This window comes from Pan troglodytes, chromosome 9 (genome assembly GCF_028858775.2).
Source record: "Pan troglodytes isolate AG18354 chromosome 9, NHGRI_mPanTro3-v2.0_pri, whole genome shotgun sequence".
Lineage (NCBI taxonomy): Eukaryota > Metazoa > Chordata > Mammalia > Primates > Hominidae > Pan > Pan troglodytes.
Window position 1 is genome coordinate 13,349,369 of NC_072407.2, and position 26,841 is coordinate 13,376,209.

The 26,841-nt window shown below is 41.7% G+C and overlaps 1 protein-coding gene across 12 annotated transcripts in view; it reads right to left on the reverse strand.

The window, feature by feature from the left end:
* The window catches only part of DENND5A (DENN domain containing 5A), a 129,600-nt gene that overhangs the window by 65,878 nt on the left and 36,881 nt on the right, over positions 1 to 26,841 (reverse strand). For 10 of the 12 annotated variants that reach the window (XR_010147136.1, XM_063782769.1, XM_054662071.2 and 7 more), the window contains exons 2-3: positions 2,784 to 2,855; positions 1,897 to 2,006 (exon numbers count right to left, since the gene is read on the reverse strand). Coding sequence is in view for 11 of the 12 variants with exons in the window: in XM_063782769.1 (XP_063638839.1) it covers positions 1,897 to 2,006; positions 2,784 to 2,855 (182 nt within the window). In the remaining variant the exon portion in view is untranslated. The remainder of the gene's footprint in view (positions 1 to 1,896; positions 2,007 to 2,783; positions 2,856 to 26,841) is intronic. The other 2 variants (XM_009459922.5, XM_016920354.4) reach the window with 1 other exon arrangement.

Consider the following 26,841-nt stretch of genomic DNA (forward strand, 5'->3'; position numbering starts at 1 on the left):
CACTTGACTCAGGAGACGGAGGTTGCAGTGAGCCAAGATCATGCACTGCACTCCAGCCTGAGCGACAGAGCAAGTCTGTCACCAAAAAAAGGTAATGTTAGAGTTCATCAAGTACACAAGGGATAGAAGGGTATTTTGGGGACAAGAAGAAAATGCACAAAGACATGGAGATAAAAGAAAACTTGGAAAATTTAGGAAATGGTAGGTGGTTAAGCATGACAGCATGACAGAGAGTAAGATATGTATATTAGGAGATGATGCTAGAAATATATCTAAAAACCAGATACATGCAACTTTATACCTAAAAATAAAACAAACTTGTAAATAGTATTGGACTATCACCTCACAAAATTCTGTCATTAGTAAAACTTCTTTTCACATCAAAAAGTATGCTCATTTCATATAAACCAAGGAGATGACATAATCAGGATAAAGATGTACTGTTTTCACTCTAATTCAGATGGGTTATATAAAGAAACTTGGATAGTTAAACGAACTGACCTGAATCAATCAGTTCCCATTTTCCAGTTTTACATGAACCTGGCTATACAAATAAAATATGATATCCTGGGTTAACAAATACAAGGACCTATATTATATTATATCTATTAGCCTTAAACTTGACTTCCCAAAGGCTAGGTATTTCTAGAACATAGCATGTTAAAATGAAATAAACGCTAGACTAGGAGTGAAAAAACTTCAGGCTCTCAAAGACAGTTTCTTCATCTGTGAAATAATAATATAGTTTCCTCTCCCTACTTCACAGGGTTTTTGTATGCATCAAACAAGACCATCCTCTAAAAACTACAGAATGCTATTAAAAATGTAATAGAAGGCAGGTGCAGTGGCTCACGCCTATAGTCGCAGCACTTTGGGAGGTCAAGGTAGGCGGACTGTTTGAGCCCAGGAATTTGAGAACAGCCTGGACAATACAGCAAAACCCTGTTTCTATAAAAAAAAATACAAAAAAGTAGCCAGGCATAGTGTCGTGCACCAGTAGTCCCAGCTACTCAGGTGGCTGAGGTGGGAGGATCACTTGAGCTCAGGAGGATGAGGCTGCAATGAGGCAAGATCACACCACTGCTCTCCAACAGCCTGGGCGACAGAATGAGACCCTGTCTCAAAATCAAATGTAATAGAGGCAGTACAAAGATAAGGTTAAGAGCAGAGGTCTGGAACCAGACTACAGTGCTCAAACTCCAACTCAACTACTTATTGGCCATGCGAGCTTGAATACATTACCTAACCTCTTTGGATCTTAATTTCTTCATCTGTAAAATATGTACGTGTGTATGTGTTTATTTAATACTACCCATGTCAAGAGTACTGTGAGGATTAAATAAGTTAATTCATATAAAACGCTTATTAGAGTGCCTAGCACAAGGTGAATATTCAATAAAGGTTAGCTTACTCATAGTGGTATATTCTTCCACATGAGATTTTTAAATGCTGTCCTATCTAAAATTATGATGAAACAAAAAAATGAAAATAAAATTATGATGAAACAAAAATACCCACTTCTGTCATATTACTCAGATATATACAGTGCAGAATGAAAGAAAACAATTTTAAACTAGTGAAGTTTAAAATTAACTCATCATATAATCTCAATGCAATAAATAATCAACAGATCAGGACCACAAAATAAGTTCACTGACACAATACTATGTATTTCTCTGACACAACGGAAACACATTATAACTTTTAGCATATTTAATATATTCTGAATATTTGGTATTTTGACCAAAATGCAGAATAATAAACAATATGCATTATAATCCTTTCTTCAAAAGTTATTGGTATTTGGTGGCACCACTGCTACCACAGCCTGAACTCACAATCCTATTATAAATTACTCTGTAAATTATCTCATACTTGTGGCTAACAAATACCAACCATTCCTACTGCATCTTGGTCAAAGGGATTCCATTCTACGTTCTCAGGATATCGTGCAAGGACCTTAGATTTGAATGTTCTTCTCAATGGTGTCTGCTCAAAATTTTCTCCTGTAAGAAAAAGAATGAAGCAAATCATTTCTACAAAATCCCTTTAAGTCACAGGGTTATAAATGTCTGAGCTTGGTAGTCCAGCAAGGTACAGAAATGAAGGCAAGGGGGTTAGTATGCCAACCATCTAAGAATAAAAATAGGAAAGGCACTGAAGTTATGAGGTCAGTAAAGAAGCTGAAAAAGTATAGCATGGTTAATGTCAGACATCACTAGCTGTCAGTTCTTCTTCAAAATGAAATTATTACTACAAACCCAATGGTTAATTTTCTTGGGAGAGAGTGAGAAAGCACAAGGAATGACAAGGATTGTATCTATCTTTTTTTTTTCCTGAAAGCCACATTTAATTTGCTTAAAGTCAACTAAAAACATCACAGAAGCATATTTTACCTAAAATTCAGAATAAACTATGCATTTCAATGATCTCTGGGAAAAATACAAAGAAATGAAAGATATAAGAACATTAACGAAGCAGATTTCAGGGTAAATCTAATGAGATATTCTGTCAATTCAGAATTACTTGAAATTTCTGGAATTGTCCTTTGTTTTCCCATTCCCCCTCCTAAAAACACTAAAGTATATTGAAATAACAACATTAAAGTGAAGAGAGAAAGAACCAAAGAACCCACCACCTAGAGGGATACAAATCTGAAAAATCTAGTGGTCAAAAAAGGCACAAGAAAGTTAGAAGGTCAAAGGTTACAAAATGCCACTGGAGAGATATATGTAAGAACCATTAGAAAGCTTTGGGTGTTCTCAATTTTGTTTTGTTTTTACCTTCAGTCGTACTTGAAATGAAAGGGCTGGCACCATCCCTGGCTTTAGAAGCCTGTATGTACTGGCATAATGCTATATGATAAATGAAATAACAGAGTATTACAATAAAGCAGTGTTATTCAAACTTTTTTGACCATTATTCCAGTACAAATTACATTTTACATTATGAAGCAACAAACACATACATGTATGTGCATACATAAATTTACCTAAAGCAAAAATTTCACAAAACAATACTTACCTTTACTATACATATAATGTCCTCTCATATTTCCTACTCTATATCATTAAAACAAAAAATGCTGACTGCAGACCTACTAATTATCATAATTCAGTTTGAAAAACATAATACGGTATAGTAGAACGAAGAGCTCAACTGATACCAAATTACTATAAAGTCACTAGTGCTTTATCTAAAAGTATACTGTCCCAAATATTGCTTTTCCTAAGGAATTAGGGAGTGTGGGACAAATTAAATGCATATAAACAGTTCAAACAAATAAATTTCAGGTGTCGGGGGAACATAATCAAGGACAATTCAAGTGAAATCTATACCTGTTTACTGAGTAATCAAGGGACTTAGATATTGCGAGGAATAGAGATGAACCAGACAAAGCACATACCCTCAATGATCTCAGTGTCAAATATACAGGAAAAAGAACATACATATACAAATAACCATTTCACAGGAAGGCTATTATCTGGGAGGCTCCAGATCTTTCACCTACGTGGCCTAACCATTCAGAGTACACTTGCACAGGGTCCTGTTTGCGTGTGCTAGTTGATAGAATAAATTCTATTACAAATGTAGTTTTTCTAAGTTGGTCTGGAACCTAAAGAGACTTGTGATTATTAAGGAAAATGCATTCCTCACCATCACAGGATGAGATGCACCTAAGTCAGAAAATCCTTTACCCTAAATCAATCCCAAAGGCACCTCAAAAGTTTCTAAAAGAGAAAAGTTTATAATAACTCTAAGGCACCTGTTCCAGAAACTAATAATAATTCCAGTCAGAAAGTTACTGCTTTTATAACTACAATCTCTCCTCTATTTTCTCTGAGGTTTTGTCCATCATCAGAAGCAGCAGCTCATTTATTCACAATTTTCAAATTCTGATAGGACCCAACCTTCTTTCTGTTATTAAAAGCAAGTGCCACAATTTCATTCCTCTTATTTCCTGATCCTTCTTCCAAACGAATTCTTCTGAAACTTTCTTTTTGAGCAAATTTCGTCCCTCAAAATACATTTGGTAATCTTCACTAAAGAAGACTGGCAAAAATCAGCAGGCAGCTGGTAACAGCTGCAGCAACAAGGCCTACAGCTTATGTAGAGCTAGGCTCAGAGCTTTCTGTAACACCTGCAGAGCCCACCCATGGTAAGCCTGCACTTACTGTACAAAGTAATTAAGCGGCAAGCAGCTGACATAATGATCTCGTCTACAGTCTGAAATTCTTGGGATGTATTTTTAAACTGCGTTCATGTCTGAAAGAAGATAACTGTTTCTTCCTCCTAAGCTTCTTCACTTTCAGTTATCAGTTTGTTCATTTCTTCCTAACTAGCCAGAACATCCCCTCAGTAAAAACCACGAAATATCACCACAGAGAGAGGAATCAGGACAACTATCACCGTCCTCTGTAAAGGAAAGACGCCTTCCTAAAATGGCTCCAGGCGTCTATGGCCATAACCACCCTAAATGCACCTGATCTCATCTAAAATGGCTGTAAGGAGCTCCCTAAGACATGACATGCATGTGTGAGAAGATAGGAAAGCTGAGTGATTAAGGAGAGAACTTTTTAAAAGTGAGATGAAGAATGGAGCCAAAGGTGAGCATGACCAGCTGATCTGAAGTGTGGTCAAAAGGGAGAGAAAGGCTATGAATCACTGGAGAAGTGATTGTTAGAGCCTCTGTCCCCACCACCACCTCTCCACATTTGCCCCTTCTTTAAATTAGCTAAGGGAAGAAGTCTTGTTAAAGAGTCCGGTTCTAAATAAAGGACTATACGGGGTGCCAAAGTTAGACAAATGTCCTTCTGTGAATTAGACTGGACCAGTAGCAAGAGCAAAGTATTTTCTCCATAAGGGGAAAGGAGATGTATAAAGAAGTATGAGGGCCCTGAAAACAAATCATATTCTCATTTCAGCCGCTCTACAAAGAGTGCCAGCCAGAAAAGGTAAGAGAAGGGGATTCACAAACCTAAGATTTTTTTTACTGAAATGATTCACTCATCATTTACTTAGGGCTGAGTTTTAAGAATAAACAGTAAGGGGCTGGGCACGGTGGCTCATACCTGTAATCCCAGCACTTTGGGAGGCTAAGGTGGGCGGATCACTTGAGGTCAGGAGTTACAAACCAGCCTGGCCAACATGGTGAAACCCCATCTCTACTAAAAAATACAAAAATTAGCCGGGCGTAGTGGCGGACACCTGTAATCCCAGCTAACTGGGAGGCTGAGGCAGGAGAATCACTTGAACCCGGGGGATGGACGTTGCAGTGAGCTGAGATCACACCATTATACTCCAGCTTGGGTGACACAGCAAGACTCCATCTCAAAATAAAAAGAGAACAGTAGGAAAACTTAATCCTCAGAAACACCTACATAGGCCCACCTCCTGAAACCTGTGTATCACAGGTACCTTAAATTCTCAATTATTTAGACCCTTGGAAATTCAAACAATATTAGGAATATGACATCACCAACACGACTGTCCTATTGTCCTAGAAACAACAACTAATTATTTGTTCAACACATATAGATTATGCAAACATCAGCAGATCTGGATCTAAGATCTAAAGCCCATTTCCAAGAACAATTTCAAAATTAGTCAACTATGTGTGAGTCTATCTTTGTGAATCTGCTTCCAAGGAAGTACAGTTCAAATCAATCATAACAGACTTTTTTTTAAAGCATACATGCCTTACAAGAACTTCTAATAGGTTTTTTATCTGTTCTGTTTTGACCAAGCCTGAAATAAACCGACATTTGTTGTTGTTGTTTTGAGATAAGGTCACACTCTGTTGCCCAGGCTGGGGTGCAGTGGCACAATCTCGGCTCACTGCAGCCTCAACCTCCTGAGCTCAGGCTATCCTCCCACCTCAGCCTCCAGAGTAGCTAGGACCACCACGCCCAGCTAATTGTTTAAATTTTTTTGTAGAGTCAGGGTCTAGCTAGGTTGCCCAGGTTGCTCTCAAATTCCTGGGCTTACGCAATCCTCTGACTTCAGCCTCCCTTACAGGCATGCTCCACCACACCCAGTTTAAAGACATTTTTATATCTGGCCTCTTGAAGGTGATAGGGAGGATAATATAAAGATCTGTGAAACTACAATGGGAAAAAATTGATTTTATCAACAGAATATTTTATGTCTAGTTCATACAGATTCTGCTTCCAGTCATGGCAGAGTAGCTCCCTTCAGACCAACTTTCCTGCAGACAAGTATGAGCTTGTCTGGAAAATTAAAAAGCAAGAAGATTCTCAGGTAGGGAAGAAGGTCAGCACTTCAAAGAAGGTAATGATCCTGGGTGAGTTTCCCTTTTTTATGGCTTCCAGTCAGGCAAGTACCTGTCTGTCATAAGAGGTGGGTAAAACTCAAAAACTCATAATCTTACTAGCTTAAGAAACCAGAGGGCAAATTTTAAGGCAAACCACAGCAGCTGGGAAGTGAAAGAGGGAGATTCCAGAGAGAACCACAGAAGGGAAGACCCAAAAATCTGTGTACAAACTCTGCCTACAAACCCGGCTGATCCCTGAAACACGCATGCATGGAGAAGACCCCAAGCAGCCAAGTTAAGGGTAAAAGAACTGAACTGAAATTTAAGTTGCCACCCACTACAGGGAAACAGTTAACTTAAAAATAATAACAATAATAATAATAAAATAAAAAAAGAATGCTCTCTGGAGGGAGGTAACAGAATCTAGTTCTTTACAATCCAGAATTGCTCAGCATATAAAGAAACAGGAAAATATGACCCATTCTCAGGAGAAGAGTCAATCAACAGAAAACAACCCTGAGTTTACTCAAATACTGGAATTAGCAAACAGGAATTTTAAAGCAGCTATGATCATAATGAATGAAAAAATAGATCTCAGGCCAGACATGGTGGCTCACTCCTGTAATCCCAGGACTTTGGGAGGCCGAGGCGGGAAGATCACGAGGTCAGGAGTTCGAGACAAGCCTGGCCAATATGGTGAAACCCCGTCTCTACTAAAAATATAAAAATCAGGCGGGTGTGGTGACGTGCGCCTGTAGTCCCAGTTACTGGGGAGGCTGAGGCAGAAGAATCTCTTGAGGTTGAGGTGGAGATTTCAGTAAGCCAAGATCGTGCCACTGCACTCCACCCTGGGCAACAGAGCAAGACTCCATCTAAAAAAAAAAAAAAAAAACAGATCTCAACAGAGAACAGACATTACAATGCAGTGGGCTGGCTTAAAAGCAGATTGGAAATGACAGAAGAGATACTGACCTTGAAAAATGAACAACAAAAATTATCCAATCAGAAATACAGACAGAAAAAAGGATTAGGAAAAGAAAGAGCTGGCTGGGCGTGGTAGCTCACACTTATAACCTCAGCACTTTGGGAGGCCAAGGTTGAGAGGACTGCTTGAGGCCAGGAGTTCAAGACCAGCCTAGGTAACACAGCAAGACCCCATCTCTACACAATAAAATGTATAAATTAAAAAAGAAAAGGGCAGCAGGAGAGAGGACCTCAGAGATGTGTGGGGCAACAAGTCTAACATAATATAATTGGAGTTCCAGAAGGAAAATAGAAAGAATGAGGCAGAAAACAATATTTGAAGAAGTAATAATCAAAATTTTCCCAAATTTGGTAAAAGACAAAAATTTACAGATTCAAAAAGCTCAATGGACTCCAAGCAGCATAAATGCCAATAAAATAATACACAAGTACACCACAGACAAACTTCTGGAAACCAATGATAAGAGAGAACCTTGAAAAGAGCTAGAAAGAAAGGATACACATTATATTCAAGGGGAAGAAACTGAAATTACTACTGCCTTCTCATCAGAAACAATGAAGGCTAGAAAACATGGAACAACACAAGTACTGAAAAAAAAAAACACAAATAAATAAAAATCTGTCAAACCCAGAATTTTATGAACAGAAAAAATATCCTTCAAAAATGAGGGCAAATTAAAAACATTTTCAGGCAAAACAGAGAGAATTCATCACCAGTAGACCTGTACAGGAATGAGAAAAGCCAATCACAACAGGTTACATATTGTATGATTCCATTTATATAATATTCTTGAAACAATAAAATTAGGGAAACAAAGAATGGTGGGGAAGGGGGAGAGTTGGGTGGTTGTGGGGAGAGGAAGGTAGATGGGTGTGGCTATAAAAGGGCAACCCCAAGAATTCTTATGGTGATGGAACTCTTTGATACCTTGACTATATCAATGTCAAGTTCCTGGTTCTGATTTTTTTTTTTTTTTTTTTTGAGACAGAGTTTTACTCTTGTTGCCCAGGCTGGAGTGCAATGGTACAATCTTGACTCACTGCAATATCCACCTCCCAGGTTCAAGCGATTCTCCTTCCTCAGCCTCCCGAGTAGCTGGGATTACAGGTGCCTGCCACCACATCCAGCTAATTTTTTTGTATTTTTAATAGTGACGGGGTTTCACCATGTTGGCCAGGCTGGTCTCGAACTCCTGACCGCAGGCAATCCACCCGCCTCAGCCTCCCAAAGTGCTGGGATTACAGGCGTGAGTTTCTGATAATATCTATATAGTTCTGCAAGATGTCACCAATAAGGGAAGCTGGGTAGAGTGCACAGGGGATCTCTCTGTATTATTTCTTACAATTGCAAATAAATCTATAATTACCTCAAATTTAAAGTTTAACTTAAAAAAAAACACCTTTTTTTAATGGTTCTAACAACCTCTCAGGGTTTTTAAAACAGAGGCTGCAGGCAATATATTTCAAGCATTCAAAACTATACTGTGGGCAGGGTACGGTGGCTCACACCTGTAATCCCAGCATTTTTGGGAGGCCGAGGCAGGTGCATCAACTGAGGTCAGGAGTTCAAGACCAGCTGGGCCAACATGGTGAAACCCCATCTCTACTAAAACACAAAAATTAGCCAGGCATGGTGGCAGGTGCTTGTAATCACAGCTACCTGGGAGGCTGAGATGGCACGATCGCTTGAACCCTGGAGATGGTGGTTGCAGTGAGCCGAGACTGCACCACTGCACTCCAGCCTGGGTGGCTGAGCGAGACTCCGTCTCCCCCCAAAAAAAAAAAAAAAGAAGAAGAAGAAGAAGCAGCGAGCCAGGGAGGGGACAAGGGAACCTCTCCTGTTTCAGTATCACATAGACTGCCTCAACTTACCATATCAACAGCAATCCTATAAGGTCTATTTCATATTACCTGTAGAACATCTGCAGCAAGAGTGATGAAATTCTTTCCTCTGCGAATGCATACGTCTAAGTTAATATGATATCCTTTGCATATTGGCATTCTGGGATATACTAAAATTGATACTACTGGTGACCAACCACGGTCATCAACTGAGTGTCATCCATGCTATAATCAGTTTATTTCCCACACTAAAAGATGGCACTGTATCTTTCCTGTTATAAACACTTGTGAAATAGACTGCCCAATAGCATAGTACTGCTACCAACTCACACTTCTATTTTTTGTGCATGTTGAGAGCCAGGTTGTTTTGTCTTCAACTCTCTGGCTGCTCCAGCATTTCAATTCTCCCTATCTTCCACATAATTTCTGAACCCCTATACAAATCAGAGGGCATCACCTGTCTGATGGTAGGGCACAATGTAGGAAGGGAAGAGATTACACATTTCTAATTAAATGAGAATTAACCTTATCATTACTTTTATTAATAGATGACTTTCATTACTATCAGCACTTTTTAAATAGAGACACCTTAAATACAGGCACACATACACAATAAGGACTGCAGAGCTTTGGAAGCTATCACTCTTCCTTATCTCTTCTTCACATGAAATTTATTTTACAACTCCTACACCGTAAAGAAAAGAAGGTAACTCTTCCTTGAAGAGACAGGCTGTAACTTGGCCCACATCACCAGCTGACTGTGATGCTCAGGAGTCAGACATTCACAAGTAAGTACCCAGAATACAAGCAGTGAACTGTCCACTGCCCCCCAACCCCCACCCACAAGACTTTTTTGTTTTGTTTTGTTTTGTTTTTTTGAGACGGAGTCTCGCTCTGTCACCCAGGCTGGAGTGCAGTGGCACAATCTTGGCTCACTGCAACCTCTGCCTCCCAGGTTCAACTGACGCTCCTGCCTCGGCCTCCCAACTAGCTGGGATTACAGGCGCCTGCCATCACCCTCAGCTAATCTTTCTATTTTTAGTAGGGATGGGGTTTTACCACATTAGCCAGACTGGTCTCGAACTCCTGACCTTAAGTGGTCCGTTGTCCACCTTGGCCTCCCAAAGTGCTGGGATTACAGGCATGAGTCACTGCACCGGCCCCACAGGCCACTTCTAAGTCCTCTTCCAAGGCACTAACCCAGGAAAGCTGCTTACCAGGCTTTTCAATGTAAATTTAAGAGAAACCCTGTTACTCCTATTTTCTCAAGGCAGATTTGTTCACTCTCTTTCTCAATACATTTACTTTGTCAGATAGTTTTAGGTTTGTATACACAGCCATTATTTTTATTGATGTTTTGCCTCCTGCTTAACATCTTCCAGGCACCACACGTGATCCAACTCACGTACCTAGTATTTCTAAAATGGCTGAACTTCTTATGTGACCAGTTTTAGAGAGACTAGGTTGGAGAGCCTATCCAGTCAGGACTGTTCCAAACTGCATCTAGGACAAACTGAAAGCACTTTTGTTCACATTGCCTTCCTTTTAGCCCAGCCGAATGCCCTGCAGAGCATACATCTGTCAGGTAACACCTGGAACTCACATATTTCCTGTTTAGTGGGTGATGCAACCAGCTGTCCAATTCATGGTCTTTTATACCAGTCTAAGAAACCCAATCCTGTGTTCTTTTTTTTTTTTTTTTTTTGAGATGGAGTCTCGCTCTGTCGCCCAGGCTATAGTACAGTGGCACGAACTCAGCTCACTGCAACCTCCACCTCCCAGGTTCAGGCAATTCTCCTGTCTCAGCCTCCCTATTAGCTGGGATTACAGGCACACACCACCATGCCCAGCTAATTGTTTTTGTGTTTTTAGTAAAGATAGGGTTTCGCCGTGTTGGCCAGGCTGATCTCGAACCCCTGACCTCAGAAGATCCGCCCGCCTCAGCCTCCCAAAGTGCTGGGATTACAAGCGTGAGCCACCGCACCCGGCCGTTCTTTTATATAATTAATAAGTTAGTTAGATGTACATGCACACTCTTCCAAATATAGTGAGCTCCCAGAGGCTACACAGGTAGGTACACATGCACCTTTCTCTAAAAGCTAGCCCCTCCAGAAAATTGGGCTTAAGCAAACCCATTTCTGTAACTAAAAAGTGGCAGAGGCCAAATGTGAACAAGGGTCCCCATGCTCTCCTCAATACCAAATTTTAATGTAATCAGCCTAAATTAAGTCTGAGCAACTAGTCAAGAAGGCAGGAGAGAGGATTAAGGACCTAACTTGGCTACTTACTAATTGTATGACATTAAACAATTTACTGAGTCTTGTGAGTCTCATTTTCTTCACCTGAAAGATGAAGTATATGACTAGCTGCTCATCTCTAAAGGTTTTTCCAGCTTGGTCATTCCATGACTATCGGGCCTAGAGCCTGATACAGCATGGGAATCCCACCTTTTAAACTTTCAGTGAAAGACTGAGGGCTGAAGGTATGCATTAGCTCTTCCTCAGCTACCTGTCTCTTTCCAAAACCTTGCTAAAACAATGGGGGATGGGGAGTGGCATAAACCCACAAAATCAGAGTGAAGGTAATAGTAACAACATTTTAGAAGCTGAAAAGCTGATGGATGAATGGTTACCAACAGTAGGCTTGAGAAAGGCTGAGATACAACATAACCTCCAAAAAGCTCAGGAACTTATAGCATTAGGCACCTTTCAAAGTGGGGATAAAGATGGAGCTAAAAACAGGAGGACTAACCGAAAGCCTATTTAAGAACCAGCAGGGCAGGGGACTGTGGCTCGTGCCTGTAATCCCAGATAATCAGGAGGATGGCTTGGGGCCAGGAGCTCGGAACCAACCTGGACAATGTAACGAGATCCTGTCTCTACAAAAAATTTAATAATTACTAGTCTGGAGGCTGAGGTGGAGGGATTGCTTGAGCCTGGGAGATTGAGCTGCAGTGAGCTGTGATGGTGCTACTGCACTCCAGCCTGGGTGACAGAACAAGAGCCTATCTCAAAATAATAATAATAATAAGCCAGGCATGGTGGTATGCATCTGTAGTACCAGCTATTCAGGAGGCTGTGGTGGGAGGATCACTTAAGCCCAGGAGTTTGAGGCTGCAGTGAGCTATGATCACACTACTGCACTATAGTCTGGGCAACAGAGCAAGATCCCATCTCAAAAAAATAAATACGAAAGAATCAGCAGGCATCAGCTGATGAACAGATGAATGAAATGTATAATAATACAATGGAACATTATTCAGCCATAAAAAAGAATGGTGTACTGTTACATGCTACAACACAGATGAATCTTGAAAACATGCCAAGTGGCTTAAGATCACATACTGTATCATTCCATTTATATAAAATGTCCTGGCCAGGCACGATGACTCACGCCTGTAATCCCAGCACTTTGAGAGGCTGAGGCGGGAGATCACCTGAGGTCAGGAGTTTGAGACCAGCCTGGCCAACATGGTGAAACCCCATCTCTACTAAAAATGCAAAAATTAGCCAGGCGTGGTGGGGCACACCTGGAGTTCCAGCTACTCGAGAAGCTGAGGCAGGAGAATAGCTAGAACCCAGGAGGCAGAGGGTGCAGTGAGCCGAGATCTCACCATTGCACTCCAGCCTGGGCAATAAGAGCAAAAATTCCGTCTCTAATTAATTAATTAATTGCCCAGAAAAGGCCTACGTATGGAGACAGAAAGTAGATTAGTGTTTAACTGGGATGAGGGGATACAGAGTGACTGCTAATTAGTACAAAGTTTCTTTTTAAAGTGATTAAAATATTCTAAAATTAAATTATGGTAACGATTGCACAACTCTGCAAATACATTAAAAAACAGAAATTGTACACTGTTAGCAGGTAAACTAGGCTATGTAAAGTATATCTTCATAAAGTGATTTAAAAAATAAAAGGACAAACAACAAAAGATATTTGGCATGCTAGTAAAATACAGTCTCCTACTGTCAAAGCATGTGTCATTTCCAACAAAGTATCTTTTCCCACACACAAAAATTATTATCACAGATAAAAGATATGCAGAGATAAAAGATAACATTGTATACATAAAAGAATAGACTGTTGTTTTAAAAGAATATTCAGAAAATAAAACAAGGCTGGGCAGTGGCTCATGCCTGTAATCTCAGCACCAAGGTGGGTAGAGTTTGTTTGAGTCCAGGAGTTCAAGATCAACCTGGGCAACATGGCAAGACCCCATCTCTACAAAATAATAATTAAAAGATTAGCCAGGCATGGTGGTGCCCACCAGTAGTCTCAGCTACTCGGGAGGCTGAGGCAGGAGGACTGCATGAGCTCAGGAGGCAGAGGCTGCAGTGAGCTGAGATAGCACCGCTGCACTCCAGGCTGGGTGACAGAGCAAGACCCTGTCTCAAAAAAATAAACAAAAAAAAAAAAACAAGCTTGTGGAAATTAAAATGGTGTCAGAAAAATTTAAAACTCAACAGAAGAGTTAGCAAATCGATTTGAGGAAATATCCTCAGAAGTAGGACAAAATAAATAAAATTAGAGAAAAAATAGTAATAAAATTAGGCTGGGTACAGTGGCTCATGCTTAGGCTCAGCTCATGCTTAGGCGGGATGCAGTGGCTCCCAGCTCTTTGGGAGGCCGAGGGGAGTGGATCACTTAAGCCCAGGAGTTTCAGACCAGTCTGTGCAACATGGCGAAATCCTGTCTACTAAAAATACAAAAATTAGCTGGGTGTGGTGGAGTGTGCCTGTAGTAGGCTGAGGTGGGAAGATCGCTAGAGCCCGGGAGATGAAGGTTAGAGTGAGCTGTGATCGTGTCACTGCACTCCAGCTGGGTGACAGTGAAACTTTGTCTCAAAAATAAATGTATTGGGCCGGCGTGGTGGCTCACGCCTGTAATCCCAGCACTTCAGGAGACTGAGACAGGTGGATCACCTGAGGTCAGGAGTGCAAGACCAACCTAGCCAACATGGTGAAACCCCACCTCTACTAAAAAAATAAAAATTAGCCAGGCGTAGTGGCACATGCCTGTAATCCCAGCTACTTGGGAGGCTGAGGCAGGAGAATCGCTTGAACCCGGGAGGCGGAGGTTGCAGTAAGCCAAGATCGCGCCACTGCACTCCAGCCTGGGCAACAAGAATGAAACTCCATCTCAAAAAAAAAATAAACAAATAAATAAAATAAATTTATTTATTTATTTAAGAAATAATAAAATTAGAGTCCATCCAAGAGGTCTAAAACCCAAATAAAAGTATACCATAAATAGCGAAGAGAAAAAATAAAGGGGAGGAAATTATCAACAAAATAATAAAGTTTCCCAGAAATGACAGGCATGAACTTCCAAACTGAAATTGCTCTTCAAGGATCTAGCACAATGGATGAAAACAGACCCACACCAAGACACGTCATGATGTAATTTCAGAATGCCAGGGACAATGAGAAAATTCTAGATGTTTCCAGGAAGAAACAAATTTACCAAGGAAAGATATCTGAATAGCACTGGATTTCTCAATAGCAACACTGGAATCTAGCAGACAATGAGGCAATGTCCTCAAAATTCTGTGGGAAAATTATTTCCAGTTAGAATTATATACTCAGCCAAATAATAAGAGAGTAAAATAAAGAAATTTCAAACATGTAATCTCAAAAAAAATGTATTTTCTATGAATCCTTTCTCAGGAAGCATATGCTCTGCCAAAACGAGAATTAACCAAAAAAAAAAAACGACTTACATAATATGGATGGAGGAAACTGGAGCCATCACAAGAGAGTGACAGAGGATAACTCCAAGATAAGGTGAGGGGACATCCCAAGATTTTAGTGCAATAGGCCTGGCAGGCCAACACCTCAAATAATCCAGATCGATGGGGCTCAGGCAAGAATCCACAGCTTGCATCATATTTTCCAAGGGATCTGTGAGCCAAAAAATACTTTAAGCCACTGCTTTAAGGTGTCCATTACAGGTCTTGCACAAGGGACAAACCACAACAGACTTCTATAACAAAAAGAAATTTTTCAGATGTTGCAAATCTCAGAGACAAAGAATGTGGAGTAATGCAGTAGATTAACACATTTTTTCTGATTGGATATCATCATTTAGAAAGAAAGGAAAGGGGCTCAGTTAAAGCACTCTAGAAGCCCAGGGAATCTGATTCAAATGAAGCTTAATACCTTACTCCTCAAAACATTCTGAAGAGAGATTGGTTTTGTTTTGTTTTTTCAATTTGTGATTTATGTCCCACCTATGTCAAAAAACAAGGTGGTATATAAGAAAAATCATACTAAAAAATTAAAGCAGGACAAAGAACACTAAAAGCAAAAAAAATAGATGTGCTTAAACGCCTGTGGCATAACTTTCTTATAAATTGCAAAAAATGATAGTTTGCTTGCAATGTATGATATTTAAAAATAATTCGGGCCAGGCACAGTGGCTCACGCCTGTAATCCCAACACTTTGGGAGGCCGACGCAGGCAGATCACCTGAGGTCAGGAGTTCAAGACCAGTCTGACCAACATGGAGAAACCCCGTCTCTACTAAAAATACAAAATTAGCCGGGTGTGGTGGCATATGCCTGTAATCCCAGCTACTTGGGAAGCTGAGGCAGGAGAATCACTTGAACCCAGGAGGTGGAAGTTGCAGTGAGCCAAGATCATGCCATTGCACTCCAGTATGGGCAACAAGAGCGAAACTCTGTCTCAAAAATAATAATAATAATAATAATAATAATAATAATAATTCAACATGGAAAAAAATATGAATGAAAATACCAGCTGGGCACAGGTGGCTCACGCCTATAATCCCAGCACTTTGGGAGGCTGAGGGGGTTAGATTACCCGAGGTCAGGAGTTCCAGACCAGCCTGGCTAACATGGCAAAACCCAGTCTCTTCTAAAAATAAAAAAATTAGCCAGGCATGGTGGTGGGTACCTGTAATCCCAGCTACTGGGGAGGCTGAGGTACGAGAATTGCTTGAACCTGGGAGGCAGAGGTTGCAGTGAGCTGAGATCGCACCACTGCACTCCAGCCTGGGCGACAGAGCGAGACTCTGTCTCAAAAAAATATATATGTGTGTGTGTGTGTGTGTGTGTGTGTGTATACACACACATAAATTAGCCAGGCATGGTGGCAGGTGCCTGTAGACTCAGCTACTTGGGAGGCTGAGGTGGGAGGACTGCTTGAGCCCAGGAGGCAGAGGTTGCCGTGAGCTGAGATGGCGCCATTGAGCTCCAACCTGGATGAGAGAGCAAGACACTGTCTAAAAAAAGAATACACCCAAATGTCCAACAATGATAGACTGGATTAAGAAAATGTGGCACATATACACCATGGAATACTATGCAGCCATAAAAAATGATGAGTTCATGTCCTTTGTAGGGACATGGATGAAATTGGAAATCATCATTCTCAGTAAACTATCGAAAGAACAAAAAACCAAACACCGCATATTCTCACTCATAGGTGGGAATTGAACAATGAGATCACATGGACACAGGAAGGGGAATCTCACACTCTGGGGACTGTTGTGGGGTGGGGGGAGGGGGGAGGGATAGCATTGGGAGATATACCTAATGCTAGATGACGAGTTAGTGGGTGCAGCGCACCAGCATGGCACATGTATACATATGTAACTAACCTGCACAATGTGCACATGTACCCTAAAACTTAAAGTATAATAAAAAATAAAAATAAAAATAAAAATAAAAAATAAAAAACAGAAAAAAAATATTTCTAAAATATAAAGGTAAAAAAAAAAAAAGAGTACAAACCCAAAAAACAAAAAACTTTGGTATCAGAATCAGAGATTAAAACATTCAATCGGCTGGACATGGTGGCTCACGCCTGTAATCCTAGCACTTTGGGAGGCCAAGGCAGGTGGATCACCTGAAGTCAGGAGTTCAAGACCAGCCTGGCCAACATGGTGAAACCCTGTCTCTACTAAAAATACAAAAATTAGCCGGGCATGGTGGCGAGTGCCTGTAGTCTCAGCCACTCAGGAGGCTGAGGCAGAAGAATCTCTTGAACCTGGGGGGCAGAAGTTGTAGTGAGCCGAGATAGCGCCACCTCACTCCAGCCTCGATGACAGAGCGAGACTCCATCTCAAACAAACAAACAAACAACAGCAACAAAAAAAACACCGAATAGGTCCCAACCCATTCAGTGCTGGCATTACAGGCTTGAGCAACTGTGCCTGGCCTGGCTAATTTTTGTATTTTTAGTAGAGATGGGGTTTCACCATGTTAGCCAGGTTGGTCTCGAACTCCTGACCTCAGGCAATCGGTCTGCCTCGGCCTCCCAAACTGCTGGGATTACAGGCGTGAGCCACCGCGCCCAGCCAACCCCATGTATATTTCTAATTATTACAAGGAAATCAGAAGTCATAATTGCCAATAATGTCTTCAACTAATTGAGAATTTTGTTGTTGTTGTTGTTGTTGTTTTCTTTTTTTTAAGATGGAGTCTTGCTCTGTCGCCCAGGCTGGAGTACAGTGGTGCGATCTTGCCTCACTGCAACCTCTGCCTCCCAGGTTCAAGCAATTCTCCTGACTCAGCCTCCCAAATAGCTGGAACTACAGGTGCATGCCACCACGCCCGGCTAATTTTTTATATTTTTAGTAGAGATGGGGTTTCACAGTGTTAGCCAGGATGGTCTTGATCTCCTGACCTCATGATCCGCCCACCTTGGCCTCCCAAAGTGCTGGGATTACAGGCGTGAGCCACTGCGCTTGGCAAGAATTTTTAATATCCAATTATAATTTTACAAATGCAGGGGTCTTTTAAGAGGACATGAGCTTTTTCTAACATTTTATCATAAAAAGTACAATGAACTGCCATGTATCTATCACCTAGCTTTAGCAATTATCAATGCATGGCTAATCTTGCTTTACTTGTATATCCTCATGCCAGATTATTTTAAAGCAAGTCCAAACATATCATTTTATTTATAACATTTCAGCATGTCTCTCTAAAAAACAGTATCTCTTTTTTAACATAACCTCAATACTATTATTATACCTAGAAAAATTTGACCAAAAAAATCCTAATGCCAAAAATCTAGTCAGTGTCCAAATTTCTTTAGTTTATTCATAAATGTTTGAAACCTTTTAGATCACTAAGTAGACTTAAAATACTGTATAATGGCCTGTAATAGTAAAAGAAAAATTTAATGTTTCCAGGAACTTTTTTATATGAAGTTGCTTAAGAGCATTAGAAGAAAAAAAGGCAATTTTTCCCTATAAATACACCACAGAAAAGTTAGAGGAACTTCAGGTCTGACATAAGATCAGAGAATAGGGATGAATAGAGCCAGACATAAGATCAGAGAATGCAGATGAATAGAACCAGATACGATTTTCAAAATATTTAACAATCTGGGCAGTGTGAGCACCAACCAATCAGAACAAACACTAGCCATACACATATGGCATATAGGCTAGATATCAACCCTGGATACAGCCTTGACTGAGGAAAAGCAAAGAGGCCTCAAGAACGTGCTTTCCATGCTGAAATTCAACCCTGCCTGCAGTGGAGCAATAAGCTGCAACTACATCAGTTAGAAGCAAAGTTGCCACAAGCTCTTGATATAGCCTACCTTCTACCAGACATAGCTATTAACTGCTAAATCACTATAGCTGTAACTGATCATCCCTGCATCTATCATTTGAACTAGTCAAAGAAAGAATCCTTTTTGAAGCAATTAGCATGGTAAAGTAGAAAGAGTTCTTGATTGTAGAATGATCTAGAATACAAGCTGCTTGTCTCTGAAAGTTAAAACTGTAATAGCCGGCTGGGCGCAGTGGCTTATGCCTGTAATCCCAGCACTTTGGGAGCTGAGACAAGAAGGTCGCTTGAGCTGAGGAGTTCAAGACCAGCCGAAGCAACATAGCAAGACATCATCTTTACCAAAAGAAAAAAAAAAAATTAAGGCTGGGTGCGGGGTCTCACGCCTGTAATCCCAGCACTTTGGGAGGCTGAGGTGGGCAGAATAGGCCAAGGCAGGCGGAGGTCAGGAGTTTAAGACCAGCCTGGCCAACATGGTGAAAACCCCATCTCTACTAAAAATACAAAAATTAGCCAGGCATGATGGCGGGTGCCTGTAATCCCAGCTACTTGGGAGGCTGAGGCAAGAGAAACACTTGAACCTGGGAGGTGGAGGTTGCAGTGAGCCAAGATCTCACCATTGCACTCCAGCCTGGGCAACAGAGCGAGACTCCATCTCAAAAAAATTAATTAATTTAAAAAATTAAATTAGCAGGGTGTGATGGCACCACACCTGAGGTCCCAGCTACTTGGGAGGCTGAGGTGGGAGGATTGCTCGAGCCGGGGAGATTGAGGCTGCGGTGAGCTATGATCACACCACTGCACTCCAGTCTGGGCAACAGAGCAAGCAAGAGAGAAAAAAAGCGTAACATCTGACAGTGGTACCTGGGAATGTTAATATCCTTCAACCTATTGCCTGTAGGTTACAGCTTTTCCAATAAATTATTTAGCTTGCTAAAGAATATAAAAGATAGTCCTCTGTGATTGTTATTTAGAATCCTTTCATAAACAGAGGGCATGCCCTGACCATTTAAAAATAAACCTAAAACGGTCAGGTGTGGTGGCTCATGCCTATAATCCCAGCACTTTGGGAGGCCGCAGTGGGCGGATCACCTGAGGTCAGGAGTTCAAGACCAGCCTGGCCAACATGGCAAAACCCTGTCTCTACTAAAAAAATACAAAAATTAGCCAGGTGTGGTGGCGCATGCCTGTAATCCCAACTACTAGGGAGGCTGAGGCAGGAGAATCGCTTGAACCTGGGAGGCAGAGGTTGCAGTGAGCCGAGATCACGCCATTCACTCCAGCCTGGGCGACAGAGCAAGACTCCATCTCAAAAAATAAAGTAAAATAAAACATAAGCCTAAAACAACATGCCTAAAGGAAGGGAAGAAGGAGAGAACTCTTGAAGGGAAGTGAGAAAGCTTGGGGGTCTAGCATGATTCAACATATCTCAAGCCTTATGCAAATCACTTTATCTTCCTGGGCTCCAGTTTCTCCACCTGCATATAAGGCACCTGCCAACATTCCTAGTCTCACCTCCCAACACCTGCTTTCTCCCTCTAATACACTGATTCACTTGAGTTCCCCAAACAGGGCATGCTTTTTCGTGCTTTCATTCTTTGTTAGACGTTATTCTCCGATTAGAATAACCTTTATACCCTTCTTTGCCTGATTAGCCAATCTACTTTTATTCAAGTGAGTGCTATGAAAATCCATGGTGCCCAGTGCGGTGGCTCACACCTATAATCCCAGCACTTTGGGAGGCTGAGGCGGGCAGATCACGAGGTCAGGAGTTCGAGACCAGCCTGACTGACATGGTGAAAACCCGTCTTTACTAAAAATACAAAAACAGCCGGGCATGGTGGCGCGCGCCTGTAATCCCAGCCACTCAGGAGGCTGAGGCCAGAGAATCGCTTGAACCTGGGAGGCAGAGGTTGCAGTGAGCCAAGATCGCGCCTCTGCACTCCAGCCTGGGCAACAGAGCAAGACTCCATCCAAAAAAAAAAAAAAATCCACAGTATCCCAACATTTTCATTTTCCCATCCCCAAGTTCTTCTGGAAATTTTCTGTGAGAGCTAGGGTCAGAGCCATTTACTGGTTATAAAACAAATCTGCTCCTTTGAATGTAGTTCATATGACATGGTTTTCAGTTCCCTCACAATCCTAGTCCCTAGAACTGACGTCTAACTCTATGTGTAATCTAACTACTTAATAACACAATTTAAAACAGGACTATCCACTCCCTCTTTTTTGAAAATGTATCTCTAGAATTGCAACTAAAAATCACAATTTTTGGCAACTATATCACGCTTTTGCCATAAATCAAACTCGCAGCCAACTAAAAGTCTTACATTTTTAAAAAAGTGTTGATATTAGGTCACATCTTCTTCCTATAACCTCTACTTCTGCATCACTTATTTCATCATATAGCTTAAATTTCTCTCTTATTCCCAAGTATATCCTAGTCATTCCTGTGAAACATTCTTGAATCCAAAAATGGTAGCTCACAGTATTCCCCATTCTATCCATGTACTCACCTGAATGAACACATGGTTAGTCTAACCTAACATATTCTTAGTGGGCAGATGTTGGCTCTTAATAATAATAGTTTTGGGGCGGGCATGGTGGCTCACGCCTGTAATCCCAATGCTTGGGAGGCTGAAGCAGGCCGATCACTTGTGGTCAGGATTTCGAGAACAGCCTAGCCAACGTGGTAAAACCCTGTCTCTACTAAAAATACAAAAAAAAATCAGCCGGGCATGGTAGCACATACCTATAATCTGGCTACTCGGGTGGCTGAGGCAGGGGAATCACTTGAACCTGGGAGGTGGAAGTTACAGTGAACCAAGATCACGCCACTCTACTCCAGCCTGGGCAACAGAGCAAGACTCTGTCTCAAAAAATATGTATAATTAATAATAATAACAATAATAGTTTTGGCCAGGTGCCGTGGTTCATGCCTGTAATCCCAGCACTTTGGGAGGCTAAGGTGAGTGGATCGCTTGAGCCCAGGAGGTCAAGACCAGCCTGGACAACATAGCAAGACCCTATCTCTACAACAAATAAATTAGCTGGGTATGTTGGCATGTGCCTAGGCCCCAGCTACCTGGAAGGCTGAGGTGGGAGGACTGATTGAGCCAGGGAGGTCAAGGCTGCAATGAGCTGTGCTCATACCACTGCACTCCAGCCTGGGCAACAGAGTGAGACCCTGTCTCAAAAATCATCATCATCATCATCATCATCATCATCATCATCATCATCATCATCACCATCATCATCAATCAGGTCTTTTTCTAAACCCTCAGATTATATCCTTAATAAGCTATTCTAGATTTTGACTGGAACATGTCATGCTGTTACCTTCTTCCCAGTTTTGAGATTATGTCTTCTTGTGGTAATTCTATGATTCCTCAAAGGTTATTGACATCTACTGAATGATCTCATCCCAAAATTATCTAGAACCCTATGGTATAATTTGTCTGGGTCAGGAGACTTTCATTCAGAGCAATTAAATGATCCTGTATAAATGAGTAATGATCTCAATTTCAGTCTCCTCTTAATCGATTTGGTTCTATCTTTTCTAATCTATATATAATTTACCTTGACAATGGGAAAAAAAAGTTTCTGGGGCTATTTCAATCTTCAAGGTTTTTTGTTTTTGTTTTTGTTTTTCAAATGTGGTTATTTGGGATTTCACATTTAGAGTATCACCCAACATAAAATACTCTTCTTGAAGAAGTATTTAACACAATAAAGTTTTCCTTTTTTTAAAATTCATAAAACTGTAAGAGGAAGCAGAGATGCTAATTATAACAGAGCTCTTCTTACCACAGTGGCAAAAACCAAACTGACCAATCTAAAGTAAGCTAAACAAGAGTTGTGAAAATTAACATACTTCCTTAAGGTGAAAATTTCCCCATAATCCATCACCATGTCCTACAAATATTACTGAATGTGCGAGACTCAAAACAATTCACCCAAAACCTCACATCATACTCACACCCTGTCAATAAATCCAAGCTATGAAAATAAGCACAAGGACGAGAGTGGTGACTCACACCTGTAATCCCAGCACTTTGGGAGGCCAAGGCGGGCGGATCACCTGAGGTCAGGAGTTCGAGACCAGCCTGACCAACATGGAGAAACCCTGTCTCTACTAAAAATACAAAATTAGCCAGGCATGGTAGCGCATGCCTGTAATCCCAGATACTCCAGAGGCTGAGGCAGGAGAATCGCTTGAACCCGGGAGGCGGAGGTTACAGTAAGGTGAGATCATGCCATTGCACTCCAGCCTGGGCAACAAGAGTGAAACTCCATCTCAAAAAATAAATAAATAAATAAATAAATAAATAAATAAGCAAGCACAGAGTGATATTTTCTCCACTCAATCACCATGGGACTTATAAAGACCTTATCTACCCCACATTGAGCCGTTTTGCTACATTATTACATTACTATCACTCAAACAACTAATCCATCACTTTTCTATTGATTTCCGACTATCTACACAACTCTATGTTAAGTGCTATGGAAACATACAAATTTATAATTAAAAACCAGTAACTCCTGGAACGCATGAGCACATTTTAGTAAATGTGTACCTCCTTCTCTAGGCAAAGGAGTCCCCTCAAATCTGAAAGGGCATCTCATCCAGATGAAGCTGGGAAGGTACTGCAGTATATTCTGTGTTACATACACTATAGTGGAAGGCACAGGACTTTAAAGACAGGAAAATTTAGAACTCAAATATTAGTTCCATGTTTTGTTTAATTTCTTCTAGGTAACTTGTCCAAGGTCTCTGTGAAAAATGCATATCTGGGCCAGGTGCAGTAGCTCATGCCTGTAATCTAACACTATGGGAGGCCAAGATGGGAGGATCACCTGAGGCCAGGAGTTCAAGACCAGCCTGGGCAACATAGCAAGATACCATCTCTACAAAAATAAAAAATTTAAATTAAAAAAAAAATGTGGCCGGGCACTGTGGCTCACGCTTGTAAATCCCAGCACTTTGGGAGGCCGTGGGGGCGGGGGGGGAGGGGGGTGGCAAATCACAAGGTCAGGGGTTCGAGACCAACCTGGCCAACATGGTGAAACCCTGTTTCTACTAAAAATACAAAAAATTAGCCGGGCATGGTGGTGCATGCCTGTAATCCCAGCTACTTGGGAGCCTGAAGCAGGAGAATCACTTGAACCCAGGAGGCGGAGGTTGCAGTGAGTGGAGATCATACCATTGCACTCCAGCCTGGGCGATAGCAAGACTCCATCTCAAAAATAAAATAAAATAAAAAAAACGTACATTTGGTCTTAGTCCATGGTTACTGGCATGCAGCTCCTAAAACCTCTGGAATCTCCCAGATGAGCAGAGCGTTTGTATGCTAATGACATGACTGGTGACCAGGGCCACTAATTTAGTGGCTTAATACCTACTAAATAGCTTAAGCTAATAGCTTAAGGATGGTGGCTGGTCACCAGAAAGACCAAGGATGATTACAGGATTGAAACTTTCAGCTCCCCACCACCACCTGCAGAGAGGAGAGAGACGCTGAAGTGAGTTAATCACCAGTGAGCAATTATTTCAAAATCGCGCCAACACAGTAATGAAAACTCCACTTTGAAAACCCATAAGGCCAGGTGCGGTGGCTCATGCTTGCGATCCTGGCACTTTGGGAGGCCAACGCAGGTAGATCACCTGAGGTCAGGAGTTCGAGACCAGCCTGAACAACATAGTGAAACCCCATTTCTATTAAAAATACAAAAATTAGCCGGGCGTGGTGGCATGCGGCAGAAGAATCACTTGAACCCGGGAGGCAGAGGTTGCAGTGAGCCGAGATCGCACCACTGCACTCCAGCCTGGGCAGCAGAGTGAGACACCGTCTCAAAAAAAAAAAACATAAACAACAGGGTTCAGGGACCTTCTGGGTTGATGAACACACTTAAGTATTGCCGAATGGTGCACTCAGAGTGAGCATGAAGGCTCCACACACACATCTTGCCGCAAACTTGCCCTATCCATCTCTTCCACTTGGCTGTTCCTGAGTTATATCCTTTATAATAAATGGGTAATAGTAAGTAAAGTACTTTCCAGAGTTCTATGAGCCATTCTGGCAAATTATGCAAACTTAGGAAGGGGTCATGGGAACCCCTGACTTATAGCAGGTTGGTCAAAGTATAGACGGGCGGCAATCTGGGACTTTACTGGCATCTGAAGTGGGGACAGTCTTGTGAGACTAAGCACTTAACCTGTGGAGTGTGCACTAAGCCTAGGCAGTTAGTGTCAGAATTGAACTGAATTGGAAAAAAATAATAATAACAATTGAATTGAATTGCAGGACACCCAGCTGGTAACCAGAGAGTTACAGAATTGGTTAGCATAGTGTTAGATTACAGGCATGAGCCACTGCGCCTGGCCCAAATATGCATTTATCACAGAGACCTTGGCCAAGTTACAAATGTGGGGAAAAAACCACACATTTGGTGTCAGAGGTGTAATGCATGGTATTGAGGCTCAAAAAATGATACCCCTAAGTAAGACACCTTGACATGCTGAGTATTATGAACTAAAGGAGACTGGAAGACCTCAGAAATAGCCTCAGAAGCAAAGTCTCTCCTTGCCCTCCTGTCTCACTCCTCTTACTCCCCCAAAGCAAGTCATAGAAACCAGAATCCCCCTTTCCCCAAGGCGGGTCACAGATAATAGAAAAGCAAGCCATAATACCTAAAAAGTATTACCTCCTACTCAAAACATATACCTCTCCCCCAAAGTAAGCCATAATACCTAAAAATGTCACTCTCTCCCCTCTTCCTTGAAGACCCTCAGCTCCAGCGGGGTCCTGCCCTATACCCAGGAAGAAGGAATGCTGCACAGAGTCCAAGAAGAATCTGAACAGACAGGCCTTGCTGGGTCCCCCTGCCCCACCCAGTCTATTACCATTAGATAATACCCTTTGTCTACTAACATTTCTACAGGTCTCTCCCTTTCTTCATTCTTCATTGAGCTTAAGCATAAAAACAGTTTTCCCTAGGTCTTTGGGTCTTCATTTCTGAAAGCTCCCATTTCTTTTTTTTTTTTTTTTTTTTTTTTTGAGACAGAGTCTTGCTCTGTCACCCAGGCTAGAGTGCAGTGGCGTGATCTCAGCTCCTTGCAAGTTCCACCTCCCGGGTTCACGCCATTCTCCTGCCTCAGCCTCCCGAGTAGCTGGGTGGGACTACAGGCGCCTGCCACCACGTCCAGCTAATTTTTTTGTATTTTTAGTAGAGACGGGGTTTCACAGTGTTAGCCAGGATGGTCTCGATCTCCTGACCTCGTGATCCACCCGTGTCAGCCTCCCAAAGTGCTGGGATTACAGGCATGAGCCACCGCGCCCGGCCCCATTTCATGTAAAACTTTAATTAAATAAATTTCTTATGCTTTTTTTTTTTTTTTTTGAGACAAGTCTCACTTTTTCACCCAGGCCAAAGTGCAGTGGTGCAAACAGAGCTCACTGCAATCTCAACCTTCTGAGCTCAAGCGATCCACCCACCTTAGCCTCCCAAGTAGCTGGGACTATAGGCATGCTCCACCACGCCAGGCTAATTTTTAAAAATTTTTTGCAGACAGGTTCTCACCGTTTTTCCCAGGCTGGTCTCAAACTCCAGGGCTTAAGCAATCCTCCCAGCACAGCCTCCCAAAGAGCTGGGATTACAGCTGTGAGCCACACCCAGCCTCTTATGCTTTCTTCTTGTTAATTTGTCTTTTGTTGCAGAAGTGTCAGCCATTGAACCTTAAGATGGGTGAGGAAAGGTATCACATCTTTCTGCCCTTACTGTAGAAACACTAAGGGTATCTTTTCCATAAATCTCAATTTCCTCATCTATAACATGAGGAGAACAATACCTAAGCCAGGCACAGTGGCTCACATCTGTAATCCCAGAATTTTGGGAGGCCAAGGCGGGTAGATCACCTGAGCCTAGGAGTTCAAGACTAGCCCAGACAACACAGGGAGACCGGTCTCTACAAAGAAATAGAAAAATTAGGCATGGTGGCACACATTTGTAGTCCCAGCTGCTAGGGAGGCTGAGATGGGAAGATCACTTAAGCCTGGAGGTCTAGACTGCAGTGAGCAGTTAGCGTGCACTCTAGCCTGGGTGACAGAGCAAGACCCTCTGTCAAAAAAAAAAACCAAAAAACTACCTACCTCATCAGCCTATTGAGAGGAATGAATGAGTTAACATATGTAAA